At 49.4% G+C, this 20,398-nt stretch overlaps 1 protein-coding gene and 1 long non-coding RNA gene across 2 annotated transcripts in view; both read right to left on the bottom strand.

Annotated features, from left to right (window-relative positions):
* The window catches only part of LOC144329033 (uncharacterized), a 36,064-nt gene that overhangs the window by 13,790 nt on the left and 1,876 nt on the right, over positions 1-20,398 (bottom strand). The window contains exons 2-4 of the mRNA XM_077935471.1: positions 18,837-19,009; positions 15,717-18,377; positions 2,544-3,080 (exon numbers count right to left, since the gene is read on the bottom strand). Coding sequence (XP_077791597.1) covers positions 2,544-3,080; positions 15,717-18,259 — 3,080 coding nt within the window. The 5' untranslated portion in view covers positions 18,260-18,377; positions 18,837-19,009. The remainder of the gene's footprint in view (positions 1-2,543; positions 3,081-15,716; positions 18,378-18,836; positions 19,010-20,398) is intronic.
* LOC144329041 (uncharacterized) lies at positions 3,587-9,396 on the bottom strand. Its single transcript, XR_013394480.1, has 3 exons — positions 9,205-9,396; positions 4,089-4,233; positions 3,587-3,827 (listed from the first exon to the last, which is right to left on the bottom strand). It is a non-coding gene; the product is annotated as an uncharacterized LOC144329041 (long non-coding RNA).

Here is a 20,398-nt window from a genome sequence, read left to right as displayed (position 1 = left end):
CTTGGCACCGGGATATTCCCAGGGGAACTGAAGGAGGCAGTGGTGCATCCGCTCTTAAAGAAAACATCATTAGATCCTTTAGATCTATCCAATTACCGCCCGGTTTCGAATCTTCCATTCCTGGGTAAGGTGATTGAGAGAGTGGTTGCTGAACAGCTTGGTAGGTTTCTGGATGAAACATCGGCTCTCGATCCATTCCAGTCCGGCTTCCGCGCTGGTCATGGGACCGAGACGGCTCTGGTCGCCCTAACAGATGATCTCCGCAGGCAGCTGGATCGAGGCGGGTCGGGGCTGCTGATTCTTCTAGACCTGTCAGCAGCCTTCGACATGGTCGATCACGAACTCCTGGACCACCGCCTTGCCGACGTGGGGATCCAGGGCACAGTCCTTCAATGGCTGCGCTCGTTTCTCTCTGGTCGGGGATAGAGGGTGGCGCTTGGGGGGGAATTGTCACCGCGCCACTCCTTGGTGTGTGGAGTGCCTCAGGGTGCGATTCTCTCCCCGATGCTTTTTAACATCTTTATGCGCCCCCTCGCCCAGCTTGTCCGGAGTTTTGGGCTGGGTTGCCATCAGTATGCCGATGACACCCAACTCTATCTGTTGATGGACGGCCATCCTGACTCGGCCCCAGATACACTGACCAGATGTCTGGAAGCTGTGGCTGGATGGTTACGTGGGAGCCGGTTGAAGTTAAACCCTTCGAAGACAGAGGTCCTCTGGCTGGGACGGAGCGATATGGGATTGAGGGGGCAACTCCCATCTCTTGCGGGGGTGCAATTAGTGCCAGCATCGTCCGTTAAGCGTTTGGGTGTAATCTTCGATACCTCCCTCTCTATGGAGGCGCAGATTACAGCTATAACAAAGGCGGCATTTTTTCATCTCCGCCAAGCTAAGCAGTTGGCTCCTTATCTCTCTCGCCCTGACCTAGCCACTGTGATCCACGCAACGGTCACCTCCAGACTGGATTATTGTAACTCGCTCTACGTGGGGCTGCCCTTGAGACTGACCCAGAAACTCCAGCGGGTGCAGAATGCCGCGGCGAGACTCCTTATGGGGTCTTCGCTGCGAGATCATATCCATCCGGTGCTATACCAGCTGCACTGGCTCCCAGTGGAGTACAGGATCAGGTTTAAGGTGCTGGTTTTAACCTTTAAAGCCCTATACGGCCTAGGACCCTCGTACCTACGTGACCGCCTCTCCTGGTATGTCCCACAGAGAAATTTACGGTCTGCAAATAAAAACATCTTGAAGATCCCAGGCCATAGAGAGGTTAGGCTGGCCTCAACTAGAGCCAGGGCCTTCTCGGCCCCGGCTCCAATCTGGTGGAACGCTCTGTCACAAGAGACTAGGGCCCTGCAGGACCTGACATCCTTCCGCAGGGCCTGCAAGACAGAGCTGTTCCACCAGGCCTTTGGTCAGGGCGCAGCCTGACCCCCTCCTCTGGCAATCGGCATTCTGCACAGAATTTTGCTTGATGGTTGCCATTAATCTGATTTTAATTAATTTTATAATGAATGTTTTTAGAATGTTGGACTATTTTGACTGTTGTTAGCCGCCCTGAGCCCAGCTTCGGCTGGGGAGGGCGGGATATAAATAAAATTTATTTTTATTATTATTATTATTATTATTATTATTATTATTATTATTATTATTATTTCAACTGCTCCTCCTCTTTGAGTTTGTTGATGGTTTGTAGGGTTTCAGCTCCCAAAGTTCTTCCTGTACGTGAGTCTGTTGATTTAGAATTTCCACCAGGACTGAACCTCTATCTACTTTCCTGATATTTATAAGGTTTGTGTTTTGTGTGAGTTTGTTGACATAAATCAAGGGTTCCACTCTGAATGAGCTCCTTCCACAGTCCATATATTTAAACAGTTTCTCCCCTGTGTGTCTGCTGATGTTTTCTAAGATTTCCATTCTGACTGAAGCACTTTCCGCACTCCAGGCATTTAAATGGTTTCTCCCCCGTGTGAGTCCATTGATGTCTTCGAAGTTTTCCATTCTCACTGAAGCTCTTTCCGCACTCCATACATTTAAATGGTTTCTCTCCTGTGTGAGTCCATTGATGTATATTGAGGTGTCCACTCTGACGGAAGCTCTTTCCACACTCCATACATTTAAATGGTTTCTCCCCTTTGTGAATCAGTTGATGTTTTCTAAGGCATCCATGATCACTAAAGCTCTTTCCGCACTCCATACATTTATATGGTTTCTCCCCTATGTGAATCCGCCGGTGTAATTTAAGGTCTCCATTCTGACTGAAGCATTTTCCACACTCCAGGCATTTAAATGGTTTATCACCTGTATGAGTCCGTTGATGTCTTCTAAGCTTTCCATTATCAGTAAAGCTCTTTCCGCACTCCATGCATTTAAATGGTTTCTCCCCTGTGTGAATTCGCTGGTGTAATTTAAGGTCTCCATTCTGACTGAAGCATTTTCCACACTCCAGGCATTTAAATGGTTTATCACCTGTATGAGTCCGTTGATGTCTTCTAAGGTTTCCATTATCAGTAAAGCACTTTCTGCACTCCATGCATTTAAATGGTTTCTCCCCTGTATGAGTCCGTTGATGTGTTCTAAGGTTTCCATTGAAACTGAAGCTCTTTCCGCACTTCATACATTTATATGGTTTCTCCCCTGTGTGAATCCGTTGATGTTTATTGAGGTATCCACTCTGAGTGAAGCTCTTTCCGCACTCCATACATTTATATGGTTTCTCCCCTGTGTGAATCCGCTGGTGTAATTTAAGCTCTCCATTCTGACAGAAACCTTTTCCACAGTCCATACATTTAAATGGTTTCTCCCCTGTGTGAGTCCGTTGATGTTTTCTGAGGTCTCCATTCTGACTGAAGCTCTTTCCACAATCCAGACATTTATATGGTTTCTCCCCTGTGTGAATCCGTTGATGTGTTCTAAGGTTTCCATTATCAGTAAAGCTCTTTCCACACTCTATACATTTATGTGGTTTCTCCCCTGTGTGAGTCCATTGATGTGTTCTAAGGTTTCCATTGAAACTGAAGCTCTTTCCACACTCCATACATTTATATGGTTTCTCCCCTGTGTGAGTCCGCTGATGTAAACTTAAGTGTCCATTCTGACTGAAGCTCTTTCCACAATCCATGCATTTAAATGGTCTCTCCCCCGTGTGAGTCCATTGATGTCTTCTAAGTGTATCACTCCGATAGAAGCTCTTTCCACACTCCAGACATTTAAAAGGTTTCTCCCCTGTGTGAATCCGTTGATGTAAACTTAAGTGCCCATGTTGACTGAAGTTCTTCCCACACTCCCTGCATTGGAATCCTTTCTTGCCCATGTGAGTCTGCTGATTTGTTCTAAGTTTTCCACTATCAGTGAAACTTTTCCCACACTCCATACCTTTAAATGGTTTCTCCCCTGTTGGAGTTTGTTGATGTGAACTATGTTTCCTCATTCAATGAAGCATATTCCGCATTTCACACATTTTAATTTCTATTCCTAATGGGGGGGAGATGACCCATCCCCTGGACTTCTGACTGTCTTCTCCATCTCCTTCTTCAGAGTGGGAGGAAAGGGAATCATGTTTTGGCTTCGAGGAAGAGAACTAAGGGAAAGAGAACACATCAATCTCCATTAGCACCTTCTCCTATTTCAACGTCTCCTACATTCCTTTACCTCCTTCCCATGTTCCCAGCTTTTAGGAAGTGAAGTTGCAATGTCAAATGATAGTAATTCATGAGCAACTTTCAAAATCCTCAATCAATGTTCATAAAGCAGCTTGATTCTTTAAAGAATGATGTGCTGTCTGATCTCGTGCCCGTCTTCTGACGCAGGACTATCCAGAAACGACACTGAAAAGCAGGATATTCAAGGCAGATAGATAAACTGTACTTAGTGGAATGTGTAGTATCTTGAAAATGTAGTATTGATTCTCTAGTGGCCTGAAGTTGTGTTATTTCTGGGGACATGAATTTCTGTTCTGTCTTAAAGATCATAATCATACAATATCATGGGGTGCTAGGGGAGCGGTAGTACCTCTGGTGGGGAAAATGTCATGCACCTTATGGGGTAATTTATCCACTATTAGCTCCCACCCAGCACTCAGTTCTCACCTGTGGCTTCCAGAAGCTGTCAGAATGCAACAGAGGCCATAATCCAAGGAATGGCTTCAATCAGCCGGCTAAAGCAGGTGAGGATAGCTGATGGGTCTCAAATCCTTGGTGTATTAGGGAATTCTGTTGCAGGTGAAGGCGGGCCCTGGTGGATGGAGAGGATGAGAACAACAGTGAATCCCACAACCAAGAAGGCAGATTCTGCCCATTCTGCAGAGGAAAATGAAGGGCAGATGGGTCTCATCAACCTGGGAAGGGAGCTCCTCAAGAAGGAAAACTCTGGTCGTAATACTTTGGTGCACTCCTTCGCTTCCTCTTGAGTTATATTCAGGAGAAGGCTATGGAGGAAAACTCACACAAATCCAGAGTGGACTCTCTAAGACGGTTAGATGGTGTCCTGCACACCACCTTCCAGCCACTCCTGCAGCCAAGCTGGTGCCTAATGTACTGCTCTGCTTTCCTTGGGACCATATAAGCCAGGCTGAGAAGGGGGTCTTGTTTTCTAGGCAGCCCAGGACCCCCAAACACACTGCCCAGGCTTGTAGTGCTGCTAGCACATCAGTTTCAGGGGGAGCGATGAACTCAGATCTGTGTATCAAAATCTCTCCAATGTGGAATATGTAAAACAGAAGTGCTGTTTATATCATACATCAATTAAAAAGTAATCAGAATATTTGTCTTTTGAATAAAAGGCCACCAAGTATCCTATGGCCCCTTCAAAGCTCATTAAATTCTTGGGCCTGGAGCTTTTAGGGGTGCAGGACTAGGAATGCCTCTGCCACCATTAACCTTCCAATTGGGATTCAGGCCTCATCATGGAAGTGAAATTGCCCTGGTTCTGCTGTTTCCTGGTTCTGCTGGATCTCTCAGCAGTTTTGGAGACATGTGACCTTGGTATCCTTCTGGACCCTCTAGGGGAGCTGGGGTCCCTGCTATGCAGTGGTTCCCATCCTTCCTCCTGGGCCATGTCCAGAAAGTGGTGTTGGGGGATGAGTGTTCAGACCCCTGGGCTTGTGGGGTGGCTCAGGTCTCTGTCCTCTCCCCCATGCTTTTTAATATCTATATGAAGCTGCTGAGAGAGATCATCGGGGCTTTTGCCTGGGTTTTCACCAGTATGTGGATGATACCCTGCTCTTCTTCTCATTTAAATCGGAATCAGTGAAGGTGGTGAATGCCCTGTGTTGGTGCCTGGAGGTGGTTTGAAGATGGATGGTGGCTAACCGATTGAGCTTGAATCCTGACAAGACAGAAGTACTGTCCCTGGGGAACAAGGGGTGGGCAGGTGTTGGGGACCCCCTGGTCCTGATGGGGTAACTGTGCCCCTAAATAACCAGGTGTGCAGCCTAGGGGTCATTTTGGACTCACAACTGACCAAGGAGGTGCAGGTCAATTCTGTGTCCAGGGCAGCTCTCTAGCAGCTCCATATGGAACACAGGCTGAGACCCTCCTTCCCCGCAGACTGTCTCGCCAGAGTGGTGCATGCTCTAGTTATCTCTCGCTTGGACTACTGCAATGTGCTCTATGTGGGGCTACCTTTGAAGGTGACCCGGAAACTGAAACTGAATGGGAGCAGCTACCGAGACCACACATCACTGCTCTTAAAGGATCTTACCTGGCTCCCAGCACATTTCCAATCACAATTCAAACTGTTGGTGCTGACCTTTAAAGTGTCATGGTTGCATTTTTCAGGCATAGAAAAGTATTGATCTAATGCAGGCTTCCTGAAACTCGGCAGTTTACTTTATGCTGAGAGCTGGTGGTGGGATAAGTTGCGATGAGGTTATGAGGAACCTTTATTGTTTTGGGGAACCAGATGAAGCTGGTTTAAACTGGAGTGAGCCAGGCTTGTTATCCAGTCCCAAGGTTACTCTGACGTTTAATAGAATATAAATTACAAGGCCGAAAGGCGCCTGGTCCCACTTCCTAGTCTGCTATTTCTCTACTCTGCTTGTGTGATTCTTAGTTGAGTGCTGTTTTGGTATGCTAAGTTAGGGTTTTATGTAAATTAAGTTTTTGCTATACTTTGAATCCTATTATGCTTCTTTGCCTTCAGTAATAAATTTATTTGCTGAATGAGATCGTTGTGGAGCAGCAAGATCTGCAACCTAAAGCCCTCAACAGCCTCAGCCCTGTAGACCTGAAGGAGCATCTGAAGGATGTAGATGCTGAAGGAGCATCAGTCTGGACAGGGAGGTCCTCCTTCAAAGGTCTTCTGCTGATTCCCCTCCTGCGAGAAGCAAAGTTACAGGGAAACAGGCAGAGGGCGAGGAAATGGGCAACATTCTGACATTTAGAAGATACAGTGGTGCCTCGCAAGACGAAATTAATTCGTTCCGCAAGTCTCTTCGTCTTGCGGTTTTTTCGTCTTGCGATGCACGGTTTCCCATAGGAATGCATTGAAAATCAATTAATGCGTTCCTAGGGAAACCGCCTTCAGACCAGGTCCGGGGACAGTCTGTCCCCGGACCTCTTCTGAAGGCTGGGGGGGGGGGACAAGGGCTTTTCTTCCCACCCCCAGCATTTTAAAAAACCCTGGGACAGCGGAGGACTTCTCCGCTGTCCGCGGCAATCTTAAAATGCTGGCGGGCGGCATTTTAAAATCGCCCCGACAGCGGAGGACTTCTCCGCTGTCCGGGGCGATTTAAAAGCCCCTGGGAAGGCAGGCAGGGGGGACAAAGACTTTCGCCCCCTGCCCGCCTTCAGAAGGTGTTCCCGCCCCCCGCCCCGCTTTGGAACAGCGTTCCGAAGCGGGGCGGCTGGGGCAGGTCTTCCCGCCCCCCCTCCCCGCTTCGGAACAGCGTTCCGAAGTGGGGCGGCTGGGGCAGGTGTCCCCGCCCCCCCTCCCCGCTTCGGAACAGCGTTCCGAAGTGGGGCGGCTGGGGCAGGTGATCCCGCCCCCCCTCCCCGCTTCGGAACAGCGTTCCGAAGCGGGGCGGCTGGGGCAGGTCTTCCCGCCCCCCCTCCCCGCTTCGGAAGAGCGTTCCGAAGTGGGGCGGCTGGGGCAGGTGATCCCGCCCCCCCTCCCCGCTTCGGAACAGCGTTCCGAAGTGGGGCGGCTGGGGCAGGTGATCCCGCCCCCCCCTCCCCGCTTCGGAACAGCGTTCCGAAGTGGGGTGGCTGGGGCAGGTCTTCCCGCCCCCCCTCCCCGCTTCGGAACAGCGTTCCGAAGTGGGGCGGCTGGGGCAGGTGATCCCGCCCCCCCTCCCCGCTTCGGAACAGCGTTCCAAAGTGGGGCGGCTGGGGCAGGTGATCCCGCCCCCCCCCCGCTTCGGAACAGCGTTCCGAAGTGGGGCGGCTGGGGCAGGTGATCCCGCCCCCCCTCCCCGCTTCGGAACAGCGTTCCGAAGTGGGGTGGCTGGGGCAGGTCTTCCCGCCCCCCCTCCCCGCTTCGGAACAGCGTTCCGAAGTGGGGCGGCTGGGGCAGGTGATCCCGCCCCCCCCCTTCGGAACAGCGTTTTAAAATGCTGGGGGTCGGGAGCGAAGCGCTGCCGACCCCAGCATTTTAAAATCTCCCCGTGTCCCGGGAAGGTTTTAAAATGCTGGGGGTCGGGAGCGAAGCGTTCGCTGCCGACCCCAGCATTTTAAAATCTCCAAGGGACAGCGCTTCGCTCCCGACCCCCAGCATTTTAAAACCTTCCCGGGACACGGGGAGATTTTAAAATGCTGGGGGTCGGCAGCGCTTCCCTCCCGACCCCCAGCATTTTAAAATCTCCTCGGGACAGAGACTTCTCTGCTGTCCCTTGGAGATTTTAAAATGCTGGGGTCGGCAGCGAACGCTTCGCTCCCGACCCCCAGCATTTTAAAACCTCCCCTGGACACGGGGAGATTTTAAAATGCTGGGGGTCGGCAGCGCTTCCCTCCCGACCCCCAGCATATTAAAATCTCCTCGGGACAGAGACTTCTCTGCTGTCCCTTGGAGATTTTAAAATGCTGGGGGTCGGCAGCGAACGCTTCGCTCCCGCCCGCCAGCATTTTAAGATCGCCCGGGTCAGGCGGGGGGAAGGCAGGCGGGGGGGAGCAAAGACTTTTGCCCCCCGCCGGCCTTCAGAAGAGGTCCTCTTCTGAAGGCCGGCTGTGGGCGAAAGTCTTTGCTCCCGACCGCCAGCATTTCCCTATGGGCTTTCGTCTTGCGATGCAAGCCCATAGGGAAATTCGTCTTGCGAAGAGCCTCCAAAACAGAAAACCCTTCCGTCTTGCGGGTTTTCCGTCTTGCGAGGCATTCGTCTTGCGGGGTACCACTGTAGCTGAAGGCAGCCCTGTTTCGGGAGGTTTTTAATGTCTGATGTTTCACTGTCTTTTCTTTGTACTGGAACCAGGCAGTGGAAGAGAAACTTAAAGATGGAAGCCCGAGGAAGAGGAAAAGGTTTCTGGCTGTTTCCTGGGTGGGACTGCGGAAACAAAGAGCCGCTTCTGAGAAGGCCTCCCCCCTCCTCTCTTCCTGGACAGGGCAGGGGCTTATGGGGTCGGAAGAGGATGGAGGTTACAGGAAGGAGGGGTGGGGGGACTGGACCCCCCACTTTCCAGGGATCCCTCTCTGGTAGCCTTGAAGGGGTGGCCGATTCCTAGGTGGGAGGGAGAAGCCAAGGCGGCCCCTCCAGAGAATCCCCGCGGGCGCCACGATGAAGACGTTTCCCCAAAGACTTTTCTACCTATCTCCCCCCCCATCATTGCTGCCCTTCCCTGCCCCAGGGATGCTCCCCCTCCCCACTTCCTCGACTCCCTCCCTCTGTCCCAGAGGCCCCCCTTGGCGCGGCACACTCCTCACCCCCCATCTTTCCATCCTAAGGGTCCACCCCAAGACGCACAATTTAGGGACAGGGGGGTCTCTATCCAGGCGTCCCTCACGCCCGTTAACCCTTTCATGGCCCGCCTTTATCTGTGCGGAGCCTACAGGGCCCCAGGGATGCCTGCGAGGGGAAACGGGGCAAGGGGGCCCTCGTGGGGACCCCCTGCGTAGGTTCCCCATGTCCGCCGCTGCCAAGGCGCCTAAGGGGCCAAGGAAAGCCCCCTTCGCAGCACGCGCGCAGGGATCCAGACCCCACGGAAGGCGCTTGGGGGAGCTGGCGGGGGTCTCTGGGTCCTTCCCCCCCCCCTCCGCCGCCCGCGACCCCTTTACCGCTTTGTCCTCGCTCTCGAGTCTCATTTCTTTCCTGCAACATCCACGGGGGGGCGGGATGGATCCTCCTCTTTCCATCCTCCTCCCCTTTCCGAAAGGGCGCGCCCCTAGAGCTAAGCTGCAGAGCAGCAATTCGGAGTAGAAGCTCCACTTGCGGGCGAAGCAGGCAGGTTGGGGGGGGGGCTCTCTCCGCTCATTCCGGAAACAGAAGCCGGATGGCGGGGAGGAGGAGGAGGTGGAGGGATTTGGGGTTGTGGGGGCGGGGTGAGAGGAGGATGTACCGGGAAGGGAGGAATTGAGGGGGACGAAGGAGAGGAAGGTTTCCCCCCTCCCTTCTTCCTTCTGTGGATGTGGAGAGCGGGGCAGGGGCTGATCCCGGCAATCCATTTGCAAAGTGCGCCCCCCCCCGAATGTTTACATTGCAAAATCCTTCCCTCCCCCCGCTCCCCACCCCACGCCATGATCTTAGATCCATTCCATGTTTTAGGTATTGGTGCACATTGAGCAGCGGGTTGGGCTCTGTGACTCCTGTGTTACGGAAAAAATGGGGCTTCGGCTTTTGCACACACAGCCCCGACACCCAGGTAAAATTCCTCCCTTGTGTCTCCGTCAGAGGTGGCACAATGAGGCCAGGAAGAAAGCAAGGCCAGCTGTTGATCTGTTTGCGCGCGGAGCCCCCCCCCCCCCCGCCCCATGCAAGGAATGAAGCAGCCCAGAACTAAAGCGCGTTGCAATTTATACAATTTATACGCCCCCCGTCACAGAGAGAGCACCCCAAAAACATCTCCGTTTGCGCCACAAAATGCGTTGTACATGGAAATCAGATCAGACTCCGAGTTCATGTTTGGGCAACATTACAAGTCTGTCTGTCCATCGGGATGCTGAAGATTCCTGCTCCCTGCCTTTTCCTGGCCAGCCTGAGAGATCATTGGAAAGGGTGGATTTCTTGACTCCAGAATCCATCATGGCAGACCCGTTTCATTCAGGCATAGAGATCTGCTCTTTGGACCAGCCTGCTTGGACCATGTGGATCATATGGATCATCACTGGATCATCCATGATGTCATACCCACCTCACGGAGGGGGGGGGGCTCAGGAAGAATCTCCTGCCACGTGACTGGGGGAGTCTGGAGGCTGACTGGGGTCAGACAGGGCTGCTGTTTTGCTCTCCGTACTATTTCAGCTCAGGTTTTCCTGGCAGAAGTTACATTTCATCCAGAAATGGGTGGATTCATTGAGGAAACGTGGCTAAGCGGAAGCATCCGTTGTAGGGAGGCCAATGTGTATACTTTGTTACCACCCAGTGAGTTGTGTTGCAAAGGCCACTTGCAGAAAAGGCTCCTATTGTATCGCCTGCGGCTACATGCCGGAGTTTGGATCTTTTTGCGGAAATGTGTCTGTGTAAATGCGCTTATCCCCGTGCATTTATAATGGCAAGACATTAAATCCCATGAGATCCACAAGCACCAAACCCATAAGCCCACATAGGAGTCCAAAAGCAAAGAACGAAGCAGCCCTATCAAAAGCTGGGTGTCTAACAACAACAACAAAAAAAAAATGTTTTTTGTACCCCACCCATCCAACTGGATTGCTCCAGCCTCTCTGGGCAGCTTACAAAAGGATAGAAGAAAACATAGCCCAACATAAAACATTAAAAGCTTCCCGATACGGAGCTGCTTTTAGGCGTCTATGGAGGTCGTATAATGGTTTATCTCCTTGACATCTGGTGGGAGAGCGTTCCACAGGGCAGTCACGACAACCGAGAAGGCCCTCTGTAACCTCACTTCTCGCAATGAGGGAACTGCCAGAAGGCCCTCGGAGCTGGACCTTATGCTTTTCATATAATCAGTTAGCCATATATCCATATATAACCATATATCCTTATAATGATTTTTTTATAATCCATGTTTGAATCATGAAGGCTTCTGCAAAGCTTAGGGCAAAATGCTTAGATTTGAAAAATCAAAAATGAACTCTGCCCCAGTTCTCTCCCCTTGTTCTTTTCAATGTCTCGCTAACATAAGGGGGGGGGAGCAATAAATCTGCTGTGCTGGCATTTTCCTCCTGTCCAGACAGGGTCCTGAGCAGCTAAAAACAGGAAGATGCTAAACGCAAAATGTCCCTGTTTGGCAGATGTTGCGTAGGAGAGCTTAACAGCTGAATACAGTTCCTTTCTCCTTTTTATTAGGGGAAAGGTCGGAGTAATGTTCAGACCGAAGAAAGCAGAAGTTGGGAGGGAACTCTTTACATGATCAGGGGGCAAGGCTTGAGTTCGCTCATTGGTTCTATTGTTGCTGCCATGTGTGATTGTATTCTATTATGTCATGATCTATGATGTATGTACTCAGGTATAAAGCCTCAGGGCGCAAGAGCTGGGGTGCCCAGTCTCTGGAAACGATTCCACTGGGTCAATTATTGCTTAGCAATAAATATCACTTTCTTTTTCTCCACTGCTGCGTCTGTCAATTCTTGGACACAATTTGAGTGGGTCACAGGTACCTTAAAAATCCTTGCTACAAGGCGGCCCTCGGAGCTGGACCTCAGTGTCCACGCTGAGTGATGGAGGTGGAGACGCTCCTTCCCTTCTACTGGGCTGAGACCATTTAGGGCTTTCAAGGTCAACACCAACACTTTGAATGGTGCTCGGAAACAGACCGGGAGCCAGTGAAGATTTCTTAGGACCTGTGTTCCAGCAGGGACCATGTTATGTACTGAGTTGAATAGGATCCAAACTGCAGCAGTCTGATTGGTCCTAGAACAATAGGATCCAAAACGCAGCAGTCTGATTGGTCCTAGAACAATAGGATTCAGAATGCAGCAGTCTGATTGGTCCTAGAACAATGCAGCAGTCTGATTGGTTGGCAGGAACCACCCAATCATTCTCCAGATAGAAGCGAATCCACAACCTGATACTTTGAGGGGACATTCATTCATTCCTCCACACTACTATGAGCTGAATAAAGAGCATGAAATCACTTTGCGACTCTGAGTATATTTCAGACCAGCTATTAGGGGGCCCAAACTGAAAATATCCCTTGCCGGAAGTAATCCATAAACCTCCATCTTCTCGGGAAGCCATTGGTGCCCGATGCTCAAGAGAGGGAGAGGCATGAGTTGGGTGTGCTCGGCTTGCCAAGGGTTAAACGGAAACGAGCCAGATTCCTAGACAGGAAAGAAAGACGGAGAAGGCAGCGTCCTCCTGAGCGAAAGCCCAACCCCTCCCTTTCCTGCAAGAAGTCGGGCGTGTGGGGGTCCCGTTGGTTCGGCTCTGCAGAGGCTGCCTGGGGGCGCCTGCTGGGATCCGGTGAGTCTCCTCTCTCCCAGGATAGGGCCCATGGGGAGAGCGGGGGTCCCAGCGCTGCATGGCGAGAGGGGGGCAAGTCAGGGCGCGGAGGGTCGCAGGAGGGCGGCAGCTCGGCTCTTCCTTTTCATGGATGCGCAGCTGGCCCCTTGGATCCAGGAGCGGGGAAATGCATGCAAATAAACCCCATTCAGATGTATGGATTGTTTAGTCGTTTAGTCATGTCCGACTCTTTGTGACCCCCTGGACCAGAGCATGCCAGGCACTTCTGTCTTCCGCTGCCTTATCTCCTCCTGGCTCCTGAGTATTATTAGCCATACCTAGGAGTCCCTTAGGAGTCCTAAGGGACGCGGGTGGCGCTGTGGGTTAAACCACTGAGCCTAGGACTTGCCGATCAGAAGGTTGGCGGTTCGAAGCCCCACCACGGGGTGAGCTCCCGTTGCTCAGTCCCTGCTCCTGCCAACCTAGCAGTTTGAAAGCACTTCAAAGTGCAAGTAGATAAATAGGTACCGCTCTGGCGGGAAGGTAATCGCCGTTTCCGTGCGCTGCTCTGGTTCGCCAGAAGCGGCTTAGTCATGCTGGCCACATGACCCAGAAGCTGTACGCCGGCTCCCTCGGCCAATAAAGTGAGATGAGCGCCGCAACCCCAGAGTCGCCAACGACTGGACCTAATGGTCAGGGGTGCCTTTACCTTTAATAGGAGTTTTTATAGCCTTTGGAGGTACAGTGGTACCTCGTTCCGGAGGTCCGTTCTTAACCTGAAGCACCACTTTAGCTAATGGACCCTCCTGTTGCCGCCGCGCCTCCAAACCACGATTTCTGTTCTCATCCTGAAGCAAAGTTCTTAGCCTGAGGTTCTATTTCTGGGTTAGCGGAGTCTGTAACCTGAAGCATCTGTAACCTGAAGCGTATGTAACGCGAGATACCACTGTATACAACATTTGGTGCTGTGACTCGGATAAATTGAGGCTTTCTTTGAACCCACCCAGCTGTGGGTGCCTCAACTGAGGGAGCAAGTCCCCCCCCAGCTCTCTGTCTCAGGCAAGGGGGGGCTCCTCTGTGTGTTTTGCTCGCAGTTAAATTGCACATTTTGGGGGGGGGGGAGCTTTCTTTTTGTGTGTTTTGCATTGACGCTTGTGTCTCCAGCTCAGTCAGGGGAGCTGGGCTGGAGGGCCAGCGCTCTCTCTCTCTCCCTCTGCGTTTGTGGACCCCCCCTCCCTGACAGCAGTGGACTGCCAGCTGTGGGGGCCTCAACCAGGCAACAGCTGGCTCCCAGCTCTGTGAATGTCTATGTACTGTCTCAAGCACAGCCAAGAGGGTTGTGAGGAAGGGGGGTGGAGTTTTCTCACTTTGTGTTTTGCTTGAAGGCTTTTGAAGCGTGACAAAACACCCTGGATGTTTGGAGCAGTTTGCATACGCAGACTCCTGGGTAGCAGTCCTCAGAGAGAACCCTACATAAATTCAAAGGACAGTATTGTACCTCGCTGAGGATGCAGTGGGCACTGAAGGAGGCAGAAGTAATCAAACCCCAAAAGAAAGAGCACTTTTCCAGAGGAGAGGAGAAAATGAAAGAACCGACCTGGCCCCCAACAGCTCCTATATCAGCCTTTAATTGGCCAGACCTAGGAATTTTGATAGCCTTTGAAGGCATAAAACACCCGGACTCTGAGCCTTCTTCCCTTGGGTGTCCCCCAGCTGGTGCCTCCCCCCCCTTTCACCCAGCCAGTCCATGACAGCAGCAGCAGCAACAACAACAGTAAAATCAGTACAATAATAATATGCACACTGGTCCTCTGGCAGGAAGAATAATAACTTCTGGGACTATGGAAAAGGACTATTTTCCCCAAACCCCAGAATAAGCAGGAGCTCTGGGATTGCCCCATGGGGTTCGTGAGGGAAAATGGGACCCATCAGGAGACTTCCCTGGTACCTGCAGCCCCTCCTTCCCCCTCTTGCAATAAGGTTTGTGGGAAATCTCTCATTAAATTACAGCATTTTAAGTTTTCTTCAGAACATGTAGGAGGCAGGGAGAAGTTCTAGTGAAGAAGCAGTGTTTGGAGATCATGTGGTGGGGGGGGGTGAGAGAGTTTGGTGCAAAAACCAGTCACACACAGATGCACCCGTCTTGCATTCTTGAGTAGAGCAACTCCAGGGCATGAGCGAAGTATCAGCAGGGTAGGGGCCACGTGTAAAGCAATTCCCATGCTGAGGTCAAAAACACACAGAGGCAGCAGGACTTCTTCCGTAATAGTTTACTGAGCTTTCAAAGCATGCAGTTCTCACTGGGTTCCCAGTGAGGCACAAAACTTCGTTCCTGAGAGCAAATCCAGTTTCAGCAGTAAAAAAATACACCACACAGGATATCTAAGTCAGGCAGACACACCGGCATAAGGGAGCAAGGGAGGAAAGAGGCTGGAAGGACACAGGGCAATGGATGTGTGTCTTTCGCTTCCTGTCGTCTTAGAGGGAAGTCAGCAACTCGGCATCTGCAGGGACTTCACGAAGCAAAGCTTTCTGCCGCTGCTTGCAGGCACATCCCAGAAACACACACTGTGATCTGTGGTGTGTTGCCATTTCAATTGTTTTTGAAAGGTTATCATGATGTGGTCAAGAAACCAGTAATGGACAATATATCGCCCAGCCCTCACTGACCACCAAGTAATCCAGATAAACCCTCTCCCCTTCTCTATCGAAAGTTATATTACATCTTGGATTATAATCACACTGTTTGACATTGCCTTCAATATTTCATTACTATACAGTTTTACACATAAATACCAGAACTTCACATACACAACATCTTTTAAAGACCAATTTCCTGGTGAGTTCATTTCTGTGAAGAAAAGAGTGGACTCTTGAGAGGAAGACCTCCAACACTCCATACATTTAAATGGGTTCTTACATGTGAGAGTCTCTGGATGTTCCTTAAACAAACCATTGTAAATAAAGCACTTTTTGCAATCTTTTCATTTAAACTGCTTCTCCTCTTTGAGTTTGTTGATGGTTTGAAGGGTTTCAACTCCTAAAGTTCTTCCTGTCCGTGAGTCTGTTGATTTAGAACTTCCACTAGGACTGAACCTCTATCTACTTTCCTGATATTTATAAGGTTTGGCTTTTGTTTGAGTTTGTTGACATAAATCAAGGGTTCCACTCTGACTGAAGCTCCTTCCACAGTCCATACATTTAAACAGTTTCTCAACTGTGTGTCCGCTGATGTTTTCTAAGGTGTCCACTCTGACTGAAGCTCTTTCCACACTCCATACATTTATATGGTTTCTCCCCTGTGTGAGTCCGTTGATGTCCTCTAAGGTTTCCATTATCATTAAAGCTCCTTCCACACTCTATACATTTATATGGTTTCTCCCCTGTGTGAGTCCGTTGATGTGTTCTAAGGCTTCCATTCTCAGTGAAGCACTTTCCACACTCCATACATTTAAATGGTCTCTCCCCGGTGTGAGTCCGTTGATGTGTTCTAAGGCTTCCATTCTCACTGAAGCACTTTCCACACTCCATACATTTAAATGGTTTCTCCCCTGTGTGAGTCCGTTGATGTGTTCTAAGGCTTCCATTCTCACTGAAGCACTTTCCACACTCCATACATTTAAATGGTTTCTCCCCTGTGTGAGTCCGTTGATGTGTTCTAAGGCTTCCATTCTCACTGAAGCACTTTCCACACTCCATACATTTAAATGGTTTCTCCCCTGTGTGAGTCCGTTGATGTGTTCTAAGGTATCCATTATCACTAAAGCTCTTTCCACACTGCATACATTTAAATGGTTTCTCTCCTGTGTGTGTCTGTTTATGTATATTGAGGTGTCCACTCCGACTGAAACTCTTTCCACATTCCATACATTTATATGGTTTCTCCCCTGTGTGAGTCCGTTGATGTTTTCTAAGATTTCCATTATGACTAAAGCTCTTTCCACACTCCATACATTTAAATGGTTTCTCCCCTGTGTGAGTCCGTTGATGTGTTCTAAGGCTTCCATTCTCACTGAAGCACTTTCCACACTCCATACATTTAAATGGTTTCTCCCCTGTGTGAGTCCGTTGATGTGTTCTAAGGCTTCCATTCTCACTGAAGCACTTTCCACACTCCATACATTTAAATGGTTTCTCCCCTGTGTGAGTCCGTTGATGTGTTCTAAGGTATCCATTATCACTAAAGCTCTTTCCACACTGCATACATTTAAATGGTTTCTCTCCTGTGTGTGTCTGTTTATGTATATTGAGGTGTCCACTCCGACTGAAACTCTTTCCACATTCCATACATTTATATGGTTTCTCCCCTGTGTGAGTCCGTTGATGTTTTCTAAGATTTCCATTATGACTAAAGCTCTTTCCACACTCCATACATTTAAATGGTTTCTCCCCTGTGTGAGTCCGTTGATGTGTTCTAAGGCTTCCATTCTCACTGAAGCACTTTCCACACTCCATACATTTAAATGGTTTCTCCCCTGTGTGAGTCCGTTGATGTGTTCTAAGGCTTCCATTCTCACTGAAGCACTTTCCACACTCCATACATTTAAATGGTTTCTCCCCGGTGTGAGTCCGTTGATGTGTTCTAAGGTATCCATTATCACTAAAGCTCTTTCCACACTGCATACATTTAAATGGTTTCTCTCCTGTGTGTGTCTGTTGATGTATATTGAGGTGTCCACTCAGACTGAAACTTTTTCCACATTCCATACATTTATATGGTTTCTCCCCTGTGTGAGTCCGTTGATGTTTTCTAAGTTGTCCATTATCACTAAAGCTCTTTCCGCACTCCATACATTTATATGGTTTCTCCCCTGTGTGAATCCGTTGATGTGTTCTAAGGTTTGCATTGAAACAGAAGCTCTTTCCACACTCCATACATTTAAATGGTTTCTCCCCGGTGTGTGTTCGTTGATGTTTCCTAAGTTTTCCATTATCACTAAAGCTTTTTCCACACTTCATACATTTATATGGTTTCTCCTCTGTGTGAGTCCGTTGATGTATATTGAGGTGTCCTCTCTGACTGAAGCTCTTTCCACACTCCATACATTTAAATGGTTTCTCCCCTGTGTGAGTCCGTTGATGTATATTGAGGTGTCCACTCTGACTGAAACTTTTTCCACATTCCATACATTTATATGGTTTCTCCCCTGTGTGAGTCCGTTGATGTTTTCTAAGTTGTCCATTATCACTAAAGCTCTTTCCGCACTCCATACATTTATATGGTTTCTCCCCTGTGTGAATCCATTGATGTGTTCTAAGGTTTGCATTGAAACAGAAGCTCTTTCCACACTCCATACATTTAAATGGTTTCTCCCCGGTGTGTGTTCGTTGATGTTTCCTAAGTTTTCCATTATCACTAAAGCTTTTTCCACACTTCATACATTTATATGGTTTCTCCTCTGTGTGAGTCCGTTGATGTATATTGAGGTGTCCTCTCTGACTGAAGCTCTTTCCACACTCCATACATTTAAATGGTTTCTCCCCTGTGTGAGTCCGTTGATGTATATTGAGGTGTCCACTCTGACTGAAGCTCTTTCCACACTCCATACATTTAAATGGTTTCTCCCCTGTGTGAATCCGTTGATGTATATTGAGGTGTCCACTCTGACTGAAGCTCTTTCCACACTCCATACATTTATATGGTTTCTCCCCTGTGCTATTATGTTGATGTCTTCTAAGTTTTCCATTATTGCTAACACTCTTTCCGCACTCCATACCTTTAAATGGTATCTTCCCTGTTGGAGGTCGTTGATGTGAACTATGTGTGCTCATTCAATGAAGAATATTACACATTTTAATTTCTATTCCTAATGAAACGAAAGGTGCACCATTCCCTGGAGTTTTGACTGTCTTCTCCATCTCCTTCTTCAGAGTGGGAGGAAAGTAAATCCTGTTGGGTTTCAAGGAAGAGAATTAAGGGAAAGACAACACATCAACCTCCATTAGCACATTCTCCTATTTCAACATCTCCTACACTCCCTCACCTCCTACCCATGTTCCCAATTTTTAGGAACTAAAGTTGCCATGTCAAATGATAGTAATTCAAGAGCAACTTTCCAAATCCTCAATCAATGTTCCATAAAGCAGCATGATTCTTTAAAAAATGATGTGCTGTCTGATCTCGTCCCCGTCTTCTGATGCAGGACTATCCTAGAATGACACTGAAAAGCAGGATATTCAAGGCAAATAGATAAACTGTAGTTAGTGGAATGTGTAGTACCTTGAAAATGTAGTATTGATTCACTAATGGCCTGAAGTTGTGTTATTTCTGGGGACATGAATTTATTCCTGTTCTGTCTTAAAGATCATAATCATACGATGTCATGGGGTGTTAGGGGAGCGGTAGTACCTTTGGTGGGGGAAATGTCATGTTTCACCTTTGGCTTCCGGAAGCTGTCAGCATGCAACAGGGGCCACAATCCCAGGAATGGCTTCAACCAGCCAGCTAAACCAAGTGAGGATAGCTGATGGGTCTCAAATTCTTGGTGGGTTGGGAAATTCTGCTGTGGGTGATGGCAGGCTCTGGTGGATGGAAAGGATGAGAACAACAGTGAATCCCACAGTCAAGAAGGCAGATTGTGCCCATTCTGCAGAGGAAAGTCAGGGTAGATGGGGCTCGTCAACCAGGGAAGGAAGCCCAACGGGAAGGAAATCTCTGGTCGTAATACTTTGGTGCACTCCCTCACTTCCTCTTGAATTATCTTCAGGAGAAGAAAATGCTATGGAGGAAAACCTACAGAAATCCAGAGTGGACTCTCTAAGTCGGTTGGATGGTGTCCTGCACACCTCCTTCCAGCATCTTCGATGGCCCCTTGAAAGCTAATGAAAGTCTTGGGCCTGGAGCTTTTGGAGGGGCAGGACCAGCAAAGCTTCTGCCACCATTATCCTTCTGATTGCGATTCAGGCCTCATCGTGGGACTGAAACAACCCTGGTTGCACTGCTTGATATTTTCCAATGGGCTAGAGACCAAGGGGAAAGCTCTTTCCTGGTTCTGCTGGATCTCTCAGCAGCTTTGGAGACCTTTGACCATGGTATCCTTCTGGACCCTCTAGGGGAGCTGAGGGCACTGCTGTGCAGTGGTTCCCCTCCTTCCTCCTGGGCCATGTCCAGAAAGTGGTGTTGGGGGATGAGTGTTCAGACCCCTGGGCTCTCACTTGTGGGGTGCCTTAGGGCTCCGTCCTCTCCCCCATGCTTTTTAATATCTATACGAAGTCACTGGGAGAGATCATCAGCGGGTTTGGGCTGGGTGTTCCCCAGTATGTGGATGATACCCAGCTCTTCCTCTCTTTTAAATTGGAACCAGTGAAGGTCATGTGTGAGTGCCTGGAGGCACTTGGAGGATGGATGGCGGCTAACAGATTGAGGTTGAATCTTGACAAGACAGAAATACTGTCCAAGGGGAAAAGGGGGCAGGCAGATGTGGGAGACTCCCTAGACCTGATGGAGGTAACTGTGCCCCAAAAGGACCAGGTGCACAACCTGGGGGTCATTTTGGACTCACAGCTGTCCATGGAGGCGCAGGTCAATTTTGTGTCAAGGGCAATTGTCTGCCAGCTCCATCTGGTATGCTGGTTGAGACCCTACATGACTGGGGACTGTCTCCCCAGAGTGGTGCATGCTCTGGTTATCTCCTGCTTGGACTACTGCCATGTGATACATGGGGCTATCTTTGAAGGTGATTCGTAAACTGCAACTAATCCAGAATGTGGCAGCTAGACAACAAAATGGGAGCAGCCACTGAGACAACATAACACCAGTCTGAAAGGATCTTCATTGACTCCCAGTACATTTCTGAGCACAATTCACATTGTTGGTGCTGACCTTTAAATTGCTGTGGTTGCATTTTTCAGGGATAGATTCCTGTTATGCCTTCTGTCACAAATTTATTTGCTGAAGGAATTTTTTGTTGT

This window comes from Podarcis muralis, chromosome 10 (assembly GCF_964188315.1).
Source record: "Podarcis muralis chromosome 10, rPodMur119.hap1.1, whole genome shotgun sequence".
Taxonomy (NCBI): Eukaryota; Metazoa; Chordata; class Lepidosauria; order Squamata; family Lacertidae; genus Podarcis; species Podarcis muralis.
The sequence above is the reverse complement of the archived record's forward strand: the minus strand, read 5'-3'. Positions and strand labels throughout refer to the sequence as shown.